Consider the following 17,595-nt stretch of genomic DNA (forward strand, 5'->3'; position numbering starts at 1 on the left):
TTGCTAGGGAGACGTGAGGCAGGGTGGGGGGTCGGCGGCCATCTTGTGTCCTCAGAGGGAGGGGCGGGCCGAGCCGAGCCGAGCCGAGCCGAGCCGAGCCGAGCCGAGCCGAGCCGAGCCGAGCCGAGCCGAGCCGAGCCGAGCCGAGCCGTAGAGGGGCTTGGGGACGTGTCCGAGTTGAGGCCATTTGAACATTAAAAGCTCTCTCGTTAAAGTTTCCAGAATGCCTAAAAAAACGATCACTTTGATTTCCAAGGGTCTCAGATGTTGATTGTCATATAATATAGGATTATCTTTTTTCAGTTGATGCTGTTGTGAAGGAGCGTGTGAATGTTTCCCTGGAATGACCGACAACTGAACAGTTGAAAGTGTGAGAGAGAATTACTGCCTAAAAAGTTACAGCATTAGTGCTTGTCTGGAGAATGCGTACAAAAATTCTTTCCAAGATGAGATACTATGTTAAAATACTTGACTTACATAAAGTTTACCGACACACTGTGATAGGAGCAGTACAGAACAGTGAGGCATTGCAGAACGGACCCTAGAGGTCTGAAGGAAAAATAACGGTAAAATAAATCATTCATCCCACAGAACGAATCAGCTATTAAAAAGTAGACCTACCACTCAGTAGCTGAAACAAGCAGTTTGCAACGTGCCAGCACGCAGCAAACAACTGATAGTAATCTATATTCCCCAAACAATCTGAGTATAATAAACCTACTTTACGACTGACCACATCATCCTAAGGTGATAGGTTCAGTCACAAAGCTGCAACTACATGCAATAACACAGCAGGAGCAAACTATGAAGCACCCCCTAGTTTAACTCCAGAAGCGGCTACAGAACGCCGTGTATCTGCCTCAGTCACGTGCAGTGGGGATTTCCTGACACCACAACACCTCTGGCGACAGACCAGAGCACAGAGCGGCCTTCACAGCTGCCCTTTAGCCAAAAAGGTGCATCCGCAAGGATACGAACCACTGTGAGAAGCCTGAAGGGAGGCTGAACCCTTTGCCTTACTGTCAGTGCACGTTTGTTTGTTTCACATCCATCATACCTCAGGGGAAGGCTGAAAACGTATCGCTTCTTAAATCCATTAAATAATTCATTAAGGACAGAAACAGTTGTGTTTTGTTTTTATGGGAGAGTGTTTTAGCTTAACTCAGCAGTTCTTAATCAAAGTTACAGTTGCATGGAACCATACAAGACATCCATAGAGCTGTGTTGTTTAACTGTCTCCCTGAAAATTACATCAGTGGCATTACATCACTGTCGAGAGCTAATAATAGATGCTCTCGTTTTTAATATTAATGCATCTCCATTTTGTAGCGTCCTTTTGCCAACAAGGGAAGTTGGTGAGAATTTGAGAACAGCTCAGTAACGCTTACTATTACAGTAGCAGGAAATGCCGTGGCATGCTATCTTTGTGGCAGAGTTCACTCCTAACAATGACATTTGCGTATTTTATTTTAAGCACGAGACAACTCCGTGACTTAAACAGCGTTACCCATGTATTCGAAATCAAGCCTGGTTTCGGGGGAGTGGGGACAATTATTGATTTGAAAATGAATACAAAACTGAAATTAAAAAAAAAAAAAAATGAAAGTAAATAACAAAGTACCAGAAATGCTGAGCGGGACCAAGTCTCGACAAGAAGTGATATTACTGAGGTTAATTTCCTTTTTATTGTATTGTACTTTCGAGGCAATTCTCATCCAGTGTATTGCATGCGTGCGTGTGCACACAGTCCTCGGCGTGAGCCGGGAGATAAGCACTGCTGTGTGCAGCTCACAGATGAGTAGCCCTGATGTGCAGAGCTTGGAAGGCGATGGAAAAACATCCAGCTTATGATGAGGGCTGTAGTGCGCGCAGCGTGAAGAAGTGGTTTGCATAAATAATATATCTGCACCTATATATATATATATATTCACACACAGAGTTCTCTGCACTTGAAATGTAGCCACAAAGCCTGTGGACACCCACGCGTCAGGCAGAGCGGTATCTGTGCCTCCGCTCTGTGTTGTTTACCTTCCCCAACACAGAGATGAAATCATGGTATAAACAGAGGGCAAAGTCCGCTCTCAGGCATTATACCCGACAGTCTCCTGTTTGACATGACAATAAAGCGTGGGGCAATAGGGTTTTTCTGGTTCTTTAAAGCTCTCCCGATGCAAACTGTGCTCTCTAGCGATGGGTGATACCGACCGAATCATTCACTGCGCTATTATCAACAACGCCAAAGGAAAACATCGCGAGTCCCGTGACCTTACGAAACCTTCAGGGCCGGCTGCCGGCAGGGCTCCAGCAGCCGTCCCTCTCTAAGCCCCGGCTGGTGCTGCGCTCCCCGACCCGGGGGCCCCTCGTGCCCCTCCCCGCCCCGTCCTCCTCGCTCCTGAGGGACGGTGGGGCTGCAGGTGCACCTCTGGCCAAGCGGAGCAGGCCGGGGGGGCTCAGGGAAAGCCCTCCCCGTTCAACAGACTTCTTCCAAATCTCAGCGCTCAGATTACCAAGGGGTCTTTGGTAAAGGGGACCTGGAAGTGCCACCCAGCACCCCCTCCGTTCCCTTGCCGTATTGCCGCCGTCCCTTCAGGCCCCACCCCGGCAGGGCCCCCTCACGGCGTCCCCAACCCGGGGCCGCCCCGGGCCCGTCCGCCGCTCCTCCTCCTCCTCCTCCCGGCGGCGGCCACCCGTGCGGCGGGGCGGGACGGGGCGGGGCGGCGGGCGGACAATAGGGGCAGGCTGCGGGCGGCGAGCGGCCGGGGCCGGGCTGGACCGGGTCCCCCTCTCCTGAAGTCTGTGTGCGTGTGCCCGCGGGGCGGGCGGGCGGCAGCGGCGGTGGTCGCTTTCAGCGCGAGGCGCCGAGTGGAGCCGAGCCGAGGTGAGCGGTGGGAGCGGGGCGGAGGGGCAGCCTGGGAGCACCCCGCCGAGTGATGCGGCGGGTGGTACGCCCGGCTCCTGTCCCCAAGCAGCTGAGGACCGGTGCGTGCGCTTTCGCTCCTGGCGAAGCAGGAAATAAGCGCTCGGAATCAGCCCCGAGCACACAGTCCGGAGCAAGCGCTCCTGCGTGGAACTGGAAGCAAGTTTCTGCGCGCCCCGCGCTGACGGGAACCGGGCGGGAAGGGGCACCGCGGGGAGCGTCTCCCCGGGCTTTTTCTGACACAAGTACGAAGGTTTTCTGGTGTGCGTGTGCGTGTGTGTACATATATATTTGATCATTTGATACGCCAGTTGACTGGGGGAGCTCACAGCAGGTATAACGAAGAAATCCAACAGTGCTTGTTCAACTGATGCCAAACCGCTGCACAGACCTGCTCTCTCTCTCAAAGTAGAAACGTAAGAGGGTTCCATGCCCCACCCGGCGGGTCGGTGCCTGTGGCGGCTCCCTGAGGACTGCGTGTCTGTAGGTCGCTGACCATCAGGCGCTGTGAAGGCAGGTCCACCGGCTTGTGGCCTGGCGCTAGCTGGGCTCTGGCTGCACAGGCAGCTCCCGCAGGTAGCCCAGCTGCCCCAGTTGCCCACAGTCGGCCCCCAGCCAGGCCCAAAGCCGCTGGATCTGCCGTGGCACAGATGTCAGCACGCCACATATGAGTGAGGGCTGCACGCCTACAGAAAGCATATGTACGAAGAACGCTGCTTTTGAAGAATTGAAGTGCTGCTTCGGGGCAAGGCGGCTTGCACACAGAGCACCTTCTTCTTTTGCCTGTCACACTCAGGTTTCATCAGTTTAATAAACACTGCGAGTTTGCTGATGATTGCAACTGTTTTGCAATGTATGAATATAACTTACCTGTGGTAACTTGGTAACACTAAAATACTGCAGGTGAACCAGGACTTTAAGTTAAAGTCACTTTATTGCCATGTTTGCAACACTACCAGCATTTCACCAATACAGGAAGCCCGACTAACACTGAGAACAGTGGGACGTTATGGTTCTTTACATTGTGCAGAACCAAAAAGGCAGCATAAATAATGACTTAAATTTGAGTTCCTAGGCTTACCTTGTACATCAGCCATTCCTCTCAACCTTCCAATCCAACTGCAGTAGGTAGGATCTCAGAAGGCACCTGTAAACCACCAGAGGTCACAGGAGGTGCTGAGCTCTCTGACCCCAGGCCCATTGCTGTGTCCCTATTGCACAGGACAGGACACGGGAATCAGACGCAGCACACGATGCAGAGTGTGCCATGCTGTATGCCATGCTGTGTGGTGCAAAGGGGAGCTGGTGGGGGAACACAGCTGCCCACAGCTACATCAAGAGTGCCGGTGTTTTAAGGAATTAAATTAACATTTAAATTAACAATATTACAAATTCTTCAGCTTGCCCAGACGTTAGATTTGAAGTATTCAAATTCTACCGTGTAATTGTTGGTAAGCATCAGCAACACGTGAAATTTTCTGACTACCAGTAGCAACTTTTCTTTTTGCATTGCTTATTTCAAAAATACAGAATGATACAGTTTTTAAGTTTTTTAAATGTGAGCAAAGCAGTATTTTCCATAGCTTTATGGCACATTCATGTATTAGAACTACATGCATTTTCAGTTACCTTCTACAGCTTGGCTATGTAATTCAAGTAGCAACTCTAAACAAAATCTTGTATTATCACGGAAGGATCCTGACCTTTTAGTGATACCGAGGAGTGCAAAGGGCAGAAGATGTTTTGAAAAGGATATGTAAATGCTAGGTTAAGTCACAAAGCTTCTGCTCTAAAACTTAACTCTTTGTGAATGAGTGACACAAAGATGACATCCCTGAGATAGGTGGTGCTGCCACAGAACAAAAATCTGAGTGTGACAGTAAAAAAACATATTATTTGAAGCAATGGTTATTTTCAGTTTAGTACTAATTCATATTTCTCTTCAGTGTTCCCTTCAATGTTCTCTGCTCTTCCCATAGAACTTTTTTACAAATAAAAGCGGGAGCCTCTCATTTCCCTGAGCATTTAGAAGCTATTGAAAGATCTGAGAGTGCTGAAGGAATCAGTAGACACTTTAAGGAAAATGATACTTTGCAGGTTTTATCAACTCGTGGCTTTTTATTGTGGATATAGCTATTATCTAATTTTCAAGGTAGAAACCTTTTGTTGTTTTCCGTGATTGTATAATGAACGTCCCATCAGGGAACAGTACTCTCCAAGTGCCCTCATTGGCAAATTCTGATGCAAACGCAAAATCTGATGATACATAAAAATTGGATCCAACCAAAGGCAGTGGAAGTCTCCAGATAGATACCGTAGAAGTCTTGACTCAGAATTTCAGTTATGGTCCCTTCAACAGTTTCAGTGGAGGCTGAAATAGAAGATACATGTGCAAGCTTTCTACTTCAAGAGGTTTCTTCTGTTTAAAGTCTGCTGTATATTTTCCTCTAACTACTGAGGTTACAAGACTTGCTTTAGGAATACACCTTTTTGTTTCTAAATAGAATCAAACACTTTGTTCACATGCTGTTTTGAGGTAGGAGAGCCCGTGTTAAATTCCCAGGGAAGGCACATTTTGGTACTGTGTTTGAGAACATAAATGTAATAAAACATAAACTACAGTGTGTATTTCTTAGATATACAGAAGTATACCTTTAATAGCTGTTTGAGGCAATATTAAGATGTGTTTACATATAAACAGTATCCAAGGTCATTGGCGTTAAGCTGATAGAGAATGCAGTATGAGACAAAGAATGAATTTGTCTTTGGTCCTTGGCCTGTCACCAATTTAAGAGTTAATCCAGCAACCCAACCCAGAAAAATGAAGAATGATTACTTAACCTCTCCTCTTTTTTTTTAAAGAGAAGCTGAAGGTGCTGATGGCTACCTTGCAGCGTTGAGGAGAGCCTGCTGAAGCTGTCATGTCTACATGCGGTTGGTGGCCGATGGCTTCCAACTCACAAGGGAGGAGGAGTCAACAGCTGAGGCCAACAGCTCCCCCAGCTGCTGCTCCTAGCAGAGGTCATAGGAAACGTAGAGTTTAGAGAACAAACCAAAACCCACTGTGAGCTCCAAAGCATTTATTTCTCCTCACTATTTCCCCCTCCATGTCCAGTATTCCAGTTTCTCTGTAAGGTTAAGTAGTTCTTCGTCTTTGGTTATCCTGTCAAATACTCATCCTTGTAAAGCAGAACAGAGATTTGTATTTGCAACAGTGCAGATGATGTCATGTTCTGAAAGAATTGGCTATGGATTGAAGACATATATGCAAACAACCAAGTCTCTATTTTTTTTTTTTTCATTTAAATATAGTTTGCAGAGGTAGCTAATACAGTCTTTGATATGCTTTAGCTAATAGAGCTAATAGAGCTAATAATTTAGCTAATACAGTTTGAGATATGCTTTGATACCTGAGGGACAAATGACAACAGTCTTATCAGGCAGTCTTCATTTATATAGGAAGGACTGGGAATTTTGTGCCTGTGCACTGAAATTACGAGGGCTGCTGCAAAGTAATGCCCCCTATTTTATCATGTCTCCCACAAAATTAGAGGTGGCTGTTGGTGGTATGGCAGTAGAGGCTGAACATTCCGACCAGTATTCCATTGCATTTTGTTGCTGTGTGACAGATGGCAGCAGAGGGGCAGTCTGACAAAATGGCGTCTGGCATGGAAGTGCGCATGAAGCAAAGGGGTGTCATTGAATTCCTCAGTGTGGAAAAAATGGCACCCACTGACATTCATCAACACTCTGTGAATGTTGATGGAGACCAAACAGTGGCTGTGAGCACAGTGAGGCAGTGCGGGGTGCGTTGAAGCAGTGGCAGCAGTGACAGTGGGTCACCTCCGCTGGTGCAGATTTTTATGAGTGCGACGTGCAGCTCTTGTTCATTGCTGGTGAAAATACATAGCTGTTGGTGGTGACTATGTTGAAAGAGTGTTGTGTAGCTGAGAATGTGCTCTATCAGATAGTGTGACTGTGCTCTTTGCATCTGGTGTAGTTTCCATGGGAATAAATAGGCTGATCCAAAAGTGATTCCTCCTGTGTAGATCATCAACACTAGTTTTCTACTTTCAGAACCATCTTTAACAACATATAAATGTACTTCTAAATAGCTTTTCCAGTAATTTCTGCATAAAGCATATAAAACTGTGTACATAACAAACACAATAGTTATAACTATGTAATAAAATACATATACACAATACATAAATTACTGTTGATGCATTCAGTGCATTGTACTGAGGGGTTATTGTGTCTGCCTTCTTAAAAAGCATTACCACAGCAAATCTGATCAAACTGAACACAAGAAAACCGTTAGTTTTCCCCAACTCACCTGCCAGTATGCCTGGGTTAGCAGTGTTTTTCAAGCAGAAGATTTTCTGTTCCCTTTTGCTAGAAAAAAATACATATATATAAAAAAAAGATACAAATGGAAAAAAAAAACCTGACTATGCAAAGTAAGGATAGAGTCAAAATCCTTTTTCTACCAAAGATGCTTCATTATTTAATCATAATTGTGTTCAGAAAAAGTCATAATTACCATCATATAATTATGTATTTAAGGAGCTTTTAAAACTCGGATCCATTCAGAAAAACATTGTGTATTTAACTTGAAGAACATTATTCGTTCTGCTGAAGGCATTCAGCTCAGCTTTTAGTTTGCTTGGCTAAAGCCTTACAGAAAAGAATGAGCTTTTTGATCTGCTCACTGGGCTGGAGATGTTCTCTGGTGCTGGTAAAGGTCCCGCTGTGCCTCTCAGATGTGCTGTGAGGATTAGATTAAGGTCACTTGCTATTTAATGACAGGTTATAACTCATGCACACTTAAACTTCCTGGTTTCTCTAAACTAAATTCAGCTTGCTCATCCTTTATATATAAATGAAAGAATGAGAAGGATGGTAGAAGAGTGATACCTGCTGCTTCGGTAGATCAGACAGGGCTGTTGCTCCTCTTGCCCAGCTCTGTATGGATCGAGACTGGAGAAACAAAGCAAGTCCATGTAATGCAGTTGTCACATGTGCGTCTATGTATGCTCATGTACCTAAATCTCAAAGGGATGACAAAAATCAGCAAATGGCCTCAGTTTGGTCCTTAGCTGCCAAGAAGACCAATACAAAGCTTTGTTTTGAAACTAAGGGAGCCATATCTCAAGCACCTTCAGGAGAGCAGTCCCATCGGAGCGCCTTTGCCCCAGTGCTTCCAGTTCTGCCCAACATGCAATGAACACCCTCTTTGTTAGCGATCCCATACATGACTATGGAGATGAATTGGTGGGTGAAGGCAGCAGCACAGGCTGCAGCTGAATCCTCGGCAGCAGGACCCAGCCACTGCAGCGGTTTCTTTTTTAGCCTGTGGGAGGAAGGTATTATCACAACAGGTGTGAGGTGGCATATGTTGTGCTTTGGGCTTTTGTCATGGTATTGTATGGTTTGTTTACATGTCTGATTTCTGTAGTGCATCGACTTATTATAGGTCTCTTTCACAACTCAGTTTTCATCTCTTACAGATATAGACATTTCCATTGTGTGGCCTTGTGAATGTGAAACTAGCATCTATTCTAGAAATGAAAAAAAAAAAAAAGAGAGTAAGAAAATACCTTTTTTTAGAGAATTTTTCACAGTGCATGGTTGTGAAGTCTAAGAATAGTTGGTGTAAACACGCAATAGACACTTGAGGTTTTATTGCAGTTTTTAAATACATTCCATCCATAGTGTTTGTTTTAGTAAAGGCTACTAATGGCTCTAAGTTGCAAAGACAGATAATTAACACTTTTCCATTTGTCTGAATCTTCCTCTGGTACCCTGAGCCTACAGGAATAGCAGCACTGCATAGCTAGATGTTTGCTCCGTGCACCGGAGTGTATGGGTGGGTGGTTTACCTTCTGCAAGGCCAACAATGCATGCTTGGGCTGTTTCTTTAAGCCACCTGCTGAGGCTAGCCACGTCCACAGAAATGGCTCTCTGGATATCGAAGAGAGTACTTTGGCATTCCTGGCATCCTTCAAACATTATGCAGCCATTCCCAGGTCTTCTGTTTGTAGGCTTTCAGGATCCTGTGGAGCTCATGCCCAAGCTCTGAGGGAGCTCCCAGAGCATCATTTGCCCTCGGTGATGCAGCTCCATAGTGTACATGTTGTGTCAGCCTTGCCCAAAATTGAAGGGAGGTGGAGCTGTTGAATGGGATCACCTATTGAGCACCACTACACTCAGCTGCTCACTGGACTGGGTGCTTCCCTGGAAATAGAAGGGCTGATACTAGTGAAGGGGAATACAGATTTAAACTGAGATGGTTTCATCGTGTAGTGTGTATGGAGCCTCGGCACTTGGTTCAGAGCTAGCATGTCCTCTGGGGAACTGGGTTTCTGGAAATGAGGTACAGTGCTGGAAATGCTGAAAGTTTCTCTATAACCCTTTTCCTGACTTTTACTTGGACTGAGGTGGGAGACATACAGCAACACACAATGGAAGCATTTACAACAAGATAGGGAAAGGATACAGCATCTGAAACTACTCATTTTTTGTTATCTTTGAAGATCCTCATAAGCCTTTTCACTATCCTATAACGTATGTTCAGATTCTGACACTGACATGTAAATGGACAGCTATATGACCAAGGATCACTGTGTAAATAAAAGGGAAAAAAAAATACTAGCTTATAGTCTGTATAGTGTATGTTAATGTCTACCGAACACAAGGCAATCCTTAGATTTTTTTTCTCTAGTTGCATTAAATGTCAGTAAGTGAAGTCTTTGCTTTTGCAGTGATATAGGCTGAACCAAATATACTTTCATTTAGCTAGTACCAACTTTCTGCTAGCTTATGGAAGTGTGTTTACTTATGCAATAATACATACACCGTAATATTTGATAACTTTGCTTTATGGAAAATGTAGAGTTCTTCTTAATATTGAAAGAAGATCAAGGGTTTCTTGGTGCATAAAGGCCTCAAACTTGACCTGAACGTAAGACGTGAAGAACAGAGTTTACGGGATTGCATAGAGCTGGCAAACAAGTCCATTACAAGCAGGGTTATGACAGATAGCCTTCGCTTGGTTGAGCTTTATCTCTGAGAATATTTTACATAGATGTTATTCTGCAGTGTGTGCTTAAAAGGACAAAGGAGCCCAGCCCGGGGGAAATCCCATTCATTGTTTTCCAGGATTACTCCATCAGCAAAAGGAGCTAGCTCAGTGATGATGTAGCTGGGAAGCAGTGAGGATAAAGCAGCAGGCCAGGCTCACACCAGTTAAAAATGCACATCCAGAGGGCTGTTGCTGAAGTCACTCATCAGGCGCCCTGAAGGCAGCAGGTGGAGCAGAGCTCACCGGCAAAGTGCAGAAGCAAACATTCCCAGGCTGGAGGAGTGCTGGCTGCCCCAGTCTGTGTGTGCGGATGTAAATAGCCCCAGTGCACAGCTCTGACATCACCGGGCTCGGTAAGCCCAAAGAAAACATTTCCAAAGGCTACAGAAACACGGGCTCTGCCCTGAGCTATGCTGGTGAACTCGGCCTCTGTGGTGCTTTCAGGAAGGCCTTATCAGGGGATGGGAAATGCTGGAGATGGCCCACTTGGGCTGAAACCCAGTGAGTTCTGTTGCTTATTTTGCTAAAACAGGAGCAGCCAAGCAGCTGCTGTCTGTGTACTGGATGCCGGCTGCTGGTTGTGCATTGCCTTCTGATGGGCTGAAGTGGGGTAATGCTAGGCAGCTCGCTGCCAGTGGCACGGGATCGTGTCTTGCACTAACTGAAACCACTGGGAGCTATACTTAGCTACGCCAGCTATGTTTATCTATATTTTCCAATTTCTGGGCTGTTTTGACCCATTATGAGGAGGCTGCCTGCCTGAATCTTTGTTGGTACATCTGTTGGCTCACTGAAACTTTCCTTTGGGGGCTCTCAGAATAGCTCTTACCTCAGCGCGCTGCAGGCCCAGCAGGGGTGGCCACGCACACCGAACCGCGTCCGCCTAAACTCAACCTCGCGTTCCCAGACGGCGTGGGACTGACGCTGGCCCTTCTTTGCAGAGCACCATGTCCCAGGCACGGCGGAGCCCCAGGCGCGTCCTTCTCTCCAGATACCCCAACGGAGCGCCAGAGGAGCAGACGTATGGCAGCCTCCTGGCAGCGCCAGACGCTGCAGAGCAAATGGAACTCAATATCAGGTATCACGCCGCAAGAATGCTCTTTCTGTCCTCCCCACCCGCGTTCGAACCCCCTGGCCTTCACAAGGCTCCTGGTTAAGCCCAGGAATCACAGTGGATGATATTGAAAATTGATGCAAGCGGAGATAACCTGTAGTGCTCAGCACTGACGGCACAAGATTATGCTGCATTAAACGTCTGTAACTCTCTATGCTGCCCAGGGACGCAGATGTGGCTCTTCATTAGAGGCCCACCTGTTAGAACAAGCAGCTGAGGAGGCTGCTTTTACATAATTCTCCAGGCGCCTCTCACAGCAAACTGATAGCGCTATACTCTTTTGTTCTTTTTTTTTTTTTTTTTCTCTTTTTAAGTCTTGCACATACATTTTTCCAGTTCAGGGACCAGGGGCCGTCTTTCACAAGGTCTGTGAAAATTCCTTTCTGTGTTTGTTTATTTTTTTGTTTAACCAACCCTGAGTTTATCTAAGCGGATCTATAGAATTAGACTTGTAAGCCCACTTATTGTGCAGCATAAACGGACCTCAGCAGAAATATACGAGTTCAAATAAAAACATACAGCCATAATTATTTTTACTTAAAACAAAAAGCATGCATGCTTAAGAGAATCTATTCTTATTTCATTGGAAATTTTCATCAGTAGACTTCAAACAGTTCGGGGATGCACACAAATTCCTGACCTCTCATGCTGGACAGCAGCTGCAGTATAGGGACCCGCCTGCCCTGGAGCTCCCCACAGACACTGTGTTTCAATTGGTTCATACTCCAGCATCACTTGCTAGCTGGGGAACTGCTCTGCACCATGGCGAGCGCTGAAGTACATCTGTTGGACAAAAGAAGTAATTGGTTATGTAATGTGAGGTGTTTTGAGGCCTCTGAAGCGAAAGCTTTGCGAAATATTTTGACTTTGTGGAAAAAAATCCTAGAAACAATTCTATTGCCTTGCATGAAGGAATTAGATACCATGGCTTTTCAAAAGTACCAGATGAAAAACCAGATGAAAACATCAGAGCACTTGTGCGTAAAAATACAGACTTAAGGTGTCTGCTCAATCAACTGATAAATAATAAAAAAAGCTGTAACATTTAGCATTTACATCCCTAGCTTGGCCCATCCATTAGGGAAACAACTGTGCCCAGCGCTTGCAGAATAATTTTTGAAGAAGTGATGTTGCTGTGTGTTCCTTTAACATGGGTACCTCAATCCTTCCAGCTCAGCTATCCAGGTTGGCCATCAGCTGGCACTGATTGGGGATGAATTTAACAGAGCCTACAGCAGGAAGATTGAAGACACACTGCTTCACCTGGCACGCAGGTGAGTTACCTCGCTGACACCGTCTGTCCCCGAATGCTTCCAAAAAATCACTTCAGATAGATAAACAATAATGTTTCTGCATCCAAAGTTTAAACAAACAAACATAACTATTGCCATCATTGCTGTTTCATACAGAATCTAAGAAAGAAACTAGATACTGAATCTTATTTTACAAAGAATCTTATAATGTAAATTGTTTCCATGGACTGTAGCCATTTACAGTCAAAAGAGTTAACTGGTTTCTTGGTACTTAAAATTCCACAATAGCACCATAGTTCTCCTTGGTTAGACAGCATCTTTAAGCACAGCAAAGTGAGGAGAGGCCCAGCAAGTGGCAGTGCTTCAGGGATTAACGTGTTACTGCATGTCAAACAACCCATCATTGCACATACAATAAAACATGGCTCAACTCGTTTGCACTGCCTTTTATCTGCTGAGGGCTGGCAGGGTTGTCATGCATAGTTATCAACTGCAGAGTAACTGCAGAAGCGCAGTAATTAACATAGTAATGTCCCAGCTGGAAACAAGAGTTGGTTATTGCAGACTTCAAGAGAACGCAGCCCAGTCACAGCTGTGTTCCTGAGGGCAGCCTCAGTCACCTCGACCCGGGCTGCATGGGGACTCTGTGGGACTGTGGGGTGCACTGCACGCTGCTTTCTCAGGGATCTCACTGGGTTGAGCTGCTCAGAGATGGAAATGAGAGCACAGGCACAGAGCTGTTGGCTGGGAGATCTGCTGTGCGTTGCTTTGCATCACAGTGGTGAACAGTCCTAAATTCAAATTATCTGTTTAGCTTTTAAAATGCTGCTGAGTTGCCAGGTCTTCTTCCTAAAAGTTTGGAGAAATGGCCTCAAGTTGCTTGGATCAAGCATTGGAACAGGCTGCCCAGGTGGTGGAGTCACAGTCCCTGGAAGGTGTCAAGAAACATGTAGATATGGCAGTGAGGGATGTGGTTTAGTGGGCATGGTGGTGGTGGGTTGATGGTTGGGCTAGATGATCTTAGATATCGTTTCCAACCTTAATGATTCTATGAAATACATATGTATAGGATACTCTTCAGACTTCCAAGAAGGAACATATATGTTTTGGGCTTCTTTTTGTAGTTTCCTACACTTTAGCATTTTGTTTGCCAATTCCTAGAATAAAATTGTATTTTATTGTAGTTCCATTGGTTTGATTTCTGATTTTGTTTGTGGTGGTTTCTAAATCATCAGGGTTGCTATCAGTGTTTTCCAGACGTGGAATATTATTAAAAGTGTTACAAGAAGCTTTGGAAACTTTTTGAACAATAACTGGACAAAGAGGATCGCTGGCTATGGAAGCTGGGTATGCTCTCTCCTTTTCCTCCTGCCTTTCTGCTCAGAAACTCCTAAATGCCAAGGAGTAAAGCCTATTGGGTGACTCTGGGTTTGGGTTTATTCCTTAATTTGCTGGTACACCCCCCCCCCCACCAAATATCTTGTTCTCAAACTGAGTGAGCTAAATGCCTGCAAACACTCGAACAGGTGCCAAAGTGTCACTGACATCACTGGGGCTCCATGCAGACAGGAGTCTCCCTGCTATAAAAAGCTGTGAGACTACATTCTGGATGAGATAGGTAGGCCTCTTATAATCTGTGTTGTATTACATTTTGGAGAAGAGATGAGGACCTTTTAGAGTTTGGGTAGGGCAGGTGAGACTTGACCCCATTGCTCGTTCCTGCAGAGGAAGGGGTGATGCTTTTAGTTCAGCGCTCCCCTTGCCCTCGCTTTCCTGCACCGGCTCTTTGCTCCCTGTCGTTCCTAATGGCCTCCCCTTTCCTCCCACAGGTTTGCCGGCTTCCTTTCAGGTGTGTCTGCCAGAAGCTGGTGCCTGCAGCTCTGCTTGCTGTCGCATTTTGGTGGGCCATAAGCCATGGACTGCAGAATTAACACAGAATTACCATAGGAGGTCATTGCTGGACTCTGACCAATATAATGAACACCCAGGTGGTGGCAGCTGGTTTGTTTTTCAAATTTACACTGATAAAAATCTCTTTTATATTTAAAACCTAGGCTAGTGCTGGGTCACTGCTGTTTCATACCTTTTTTAAAAAGAAAAATGTTTAAAATTATGAGGTTGTTGCTGGATAACTGCCTGACTTGCTAGTTTTGAAGTGTGAGGCCAGGTTACAAAGTCCATTTCTGTCCTTTTTTCGTTTGTTTTAATGCAATGTAAGGCGTCTATTTCATATCATGGAGTTTCTTGAAAAGATTCCGGCTGTGGGAGGAGACAGAAGGCATGCTGGTCATCCTTAAAACTTAAACACTGTAAAAGCAATAGCAGAGATAAAAACCATGATACTTTTTCTAAAATTAAATCGTTGCTTCACATCTTCTGCAGTGTCCATCTACTTTATTCCAAGGCTGTGCTGCTATCCATTAATGACACAATTCCTTGTCCTGTTAGTTTATCTAACACTACAGGACAGGCTTTAGTTGACTGTGTAGTAAAATAAGCACGTGGAATTATGGTTTGTTGGAAGAAGAGCTGCTCAGATGGTGTGCTGGCAATCACGCTGGTTGGACTGGCACTCAAGGGCTGCCCAGTTCAACCCATTACTTTTCCAGAACGTTTCAAAAATGCGATGACTGATCTTACATTCTTCTGCTTTACAAAGTAAAATTCTGTTGTCCAGGAAAACAAGAATTTGATTGAATTTGAGAAGAGCCTTGGTTTTGCGTTTGGATGACTCATCTTCTTAGAAGCCATGTGGTTAGCGGGAAACAGCCGTCCGGAGAGAACTTGCAAAATGGCGGCGGGGCAATGTCAGCCCCAGCCACCCCGTGTGGCCGACAGACACAGCCGCCTTCATCTCAAGGGCAAACCACAGCCACCCCATATCACCCTGCCTACCTGCGTGCTGCTTTTCACTGCACGCAGATGCAGACAGAGAGAAAATGAAAGCACGTCTCTGTGGTTTGGGCATTCCCCTCGCAAGAGGGGTTACCTGCTTCCTGTCTTGTCAGGTGACCGCCACTGCTGCTAGGGCACTTCTGCAACTGGGAGGTGCAGTACTCAGATCTGAGAGCTTCAAATTTGAGCCCCAGCTTTAAATCAGACAAGGGATTGGAAGCGTTCTCTTCCACCTGAAAGTAAATCCCAATCCAGGACAGTTTTAGAAGGCTGAGGAGCGTGTTTCCTCTCCTGTGTGAGCAGTACCAAATACTCTGCTCTTAGACTTCCGCCTCACACAACTTTTCTGCAGGGAAAAAGAAGAAAAGGTTGAACTAGAATCTTTTGTCCAGTGTTTTGTTAGAAGACTTTTAAATATCTTTACCTGACTTGAAATGCAGAGCAAAAAAAAAACAACCAACCAAGGAACTTCAAGGGCGACGGCCCCAGTATAGCTCTAAGCATTCAAGCAGCAGCACATACACTGGAGCCTCTCCAAAAATATGTCCCCTTTCTGTCTCAGTGCCCCAGGCTGATCTGCCTCTCAGCAGCAGGCACGCTGGGTACCTTCCAGCAAAGCACACGGGACATGATTGGAACCACGGTCTGACCCAGGCCAGAAGGTGGCAAACAGAATTGTTCATACAGCCAAAATACCAGACCAAAATGTCATCAGTGAATTGACTGTTCTGTTTAACTCCATATTAGAGGTATAACAGAAAATATTTTACAGTCATTATCCAGTGAAGGGTAAAAATTCCCATCAGGAGACTCTAATAAGCCATCTCAGCAAGGTAACAAGTGTACCGACTGCCAATAATGCGATTCTTCCTGGCTGAGTCACTTCAACAGCACAAAACAACTTTGTGTATTTCTAGATAAATAATCTCTACACACCGGGAAGCGGTTATAGACAGGAGGCTGCCACTCTGCCACTGCCATCTGACTGCTGCCAGGGATGACTGCATTTTTTCACTCTTGGGGTCTGCAGTATTTTAACACGCTGAATCCCAGAGGAAGTTCAGCATCTGGTGCGGATGGAACAAAACACAGCACTGGGGGGAGCAGGAAACCTAACCACACTGACACAAGGGAAACACAATGCAGATCCTGCACCAAGCATCAGCAGGGATGCTTCAAGAACAGGAATGGCCAGGCTGCCTCACATGCGGCATCCTGCTTATGGCTCTGCACTGTGACTCAGGAGACCCACGTTTCATTTTTTGTTTTCAACAGCACACTTCCTCATTTGACAGAGTTTGCAGCACTTGACTTTTTTCCACATCCTGTTTCTACTTGCTCCTAGGTGCAGGAGCCGCTCTGGCTTTTCACATCATAAACCTTTCAGCCTCCATTAGAAAGGTAGATCAGCAAGCACATCAGAAGAATGCCAGTAACAGCAATAAGAGCGAGGACCCTTTGCCAGCCCACACACTATCCTCCACCTTGTGCAGGTGGGTTTTATGACACAAGATGCCCTCCTGCTCCTCTATAGCTATACACAGTGCGACTCTGCGTCACCAGGCACCATGTGAAGACACTGAGGCATTTCCAGCACACCCAGCTTGTACGGACCATATCATCAATACCAGGGGATGCTCCTGTGTGTGAAGGTGCATGGAGAAAAGCAAAGAACTGTGTGCGGTGACAACAGCTGCTTCTGCCCCCAATTAACACGGCTGATAGCACGAGGCTCCCAGGACCCAGGTGTTGCTTCAGCATTCTGCATCTCATGGCAGCAAAAGGTCACTGAACACACTGCCCTGCACTTGCAGACAGAGGCTTCTATCATGTTTCTCCCAAAGAACTTTTATTCCATGCAAAGTGTATGGTAAAGTGAAGTGAGTGAAAAAACACTGCTGGTTGTATGTATATAAATACACACGCACACACACACACACATACATACATATATACAGCAAGAACAGCATAAACAGAATACTGGTCTTGAAAATGACACAGCATGTTATTTTAAAAGTCTGGAAACCATAATGCGCTATACTAAAACCCAACGTAGTGCCACCAGTATGCCATATTGAGTTCCAACTATTACACAAGCTGCTTTGGGTCTTACAAGATGGAGTCAGACACTTCTAACACAGCTCATCGTTAGTCGTTTAGGAACATAAATGTGATTTAGCTGAAATATTCCAACTACCTAGTGCTGAGTTCGCCATGCTTCACTGACTAATTAACACATTCCCTCTGACATAAGACTTCACTGAAATCGCTTTTGTTCCAGTAACCCTGAAGTCTGGCAGCCTGCAATAGTCCAGCAACAAAGCTGATAATC

The 17,595-nt window shown here is 45.6% G+C and overlaps 1 protein-coding gene across 3 annotated transcripts; it reads left to right on the forward strand.

The window, feature by feature from the left end:
* The first annotated feature begins 2,730 nt into the window (after positions 1-2,730).
* Positions 2,731-14,743, forward strand: BIK (BCL2 interacting killer). Of its 3 annotated transcripts, none has more exons than XM_015290713.4 (5): positions 2,731-2,878; positions 10,819-11,079; positions 12,288-12,389; positions 13,604-13,715; positions 14,198-14,743. In XM_015290713.4, the coding sequence occupies exons 2-5, from the start codon at positions 10,949-10,951 to the stop codon at positions 14,297-14,299; spliced, it is 447 nt and encodes a 148-aa protein (XP_015146199.2). In that variant the 5' UTR covers positions 2,731-2,878; positions 10,819-10,948; the 3' UTR covers positions 14,300-14,743. The 3 variants fall into 3 exon arrangements, with proteins under 3 accessions (XP_015146199.2, NP_001264987.2, XP_015146209.2); NM_001278058.2 differs by having other exon boundaries at positions 10,943-11,079; XM_015290723.4 differs by having other exon boundaries at positions 10,943-11,079; positions 13,616-13,715.
* The last annotated feature ends 2,852 nt before the right edge of the window (positions 14,744-17,595 follow it).

Source organism: Gallus gallus, chromosome 1 (genome assembly GCF_016699485.2).
Source record: "Gallus gallus isolate bGalGal1 chromosome 1, bGalGal1.mat.broiler.GRCg7b, whole genome shotgun sequence".
Classification (NCBI taxonomy): domain Eukaryota; kingdom Metazoa; phylum Chordata; class Aves; order Galliformes; family Phasianidae; genus Gallus; species Gallus gallus.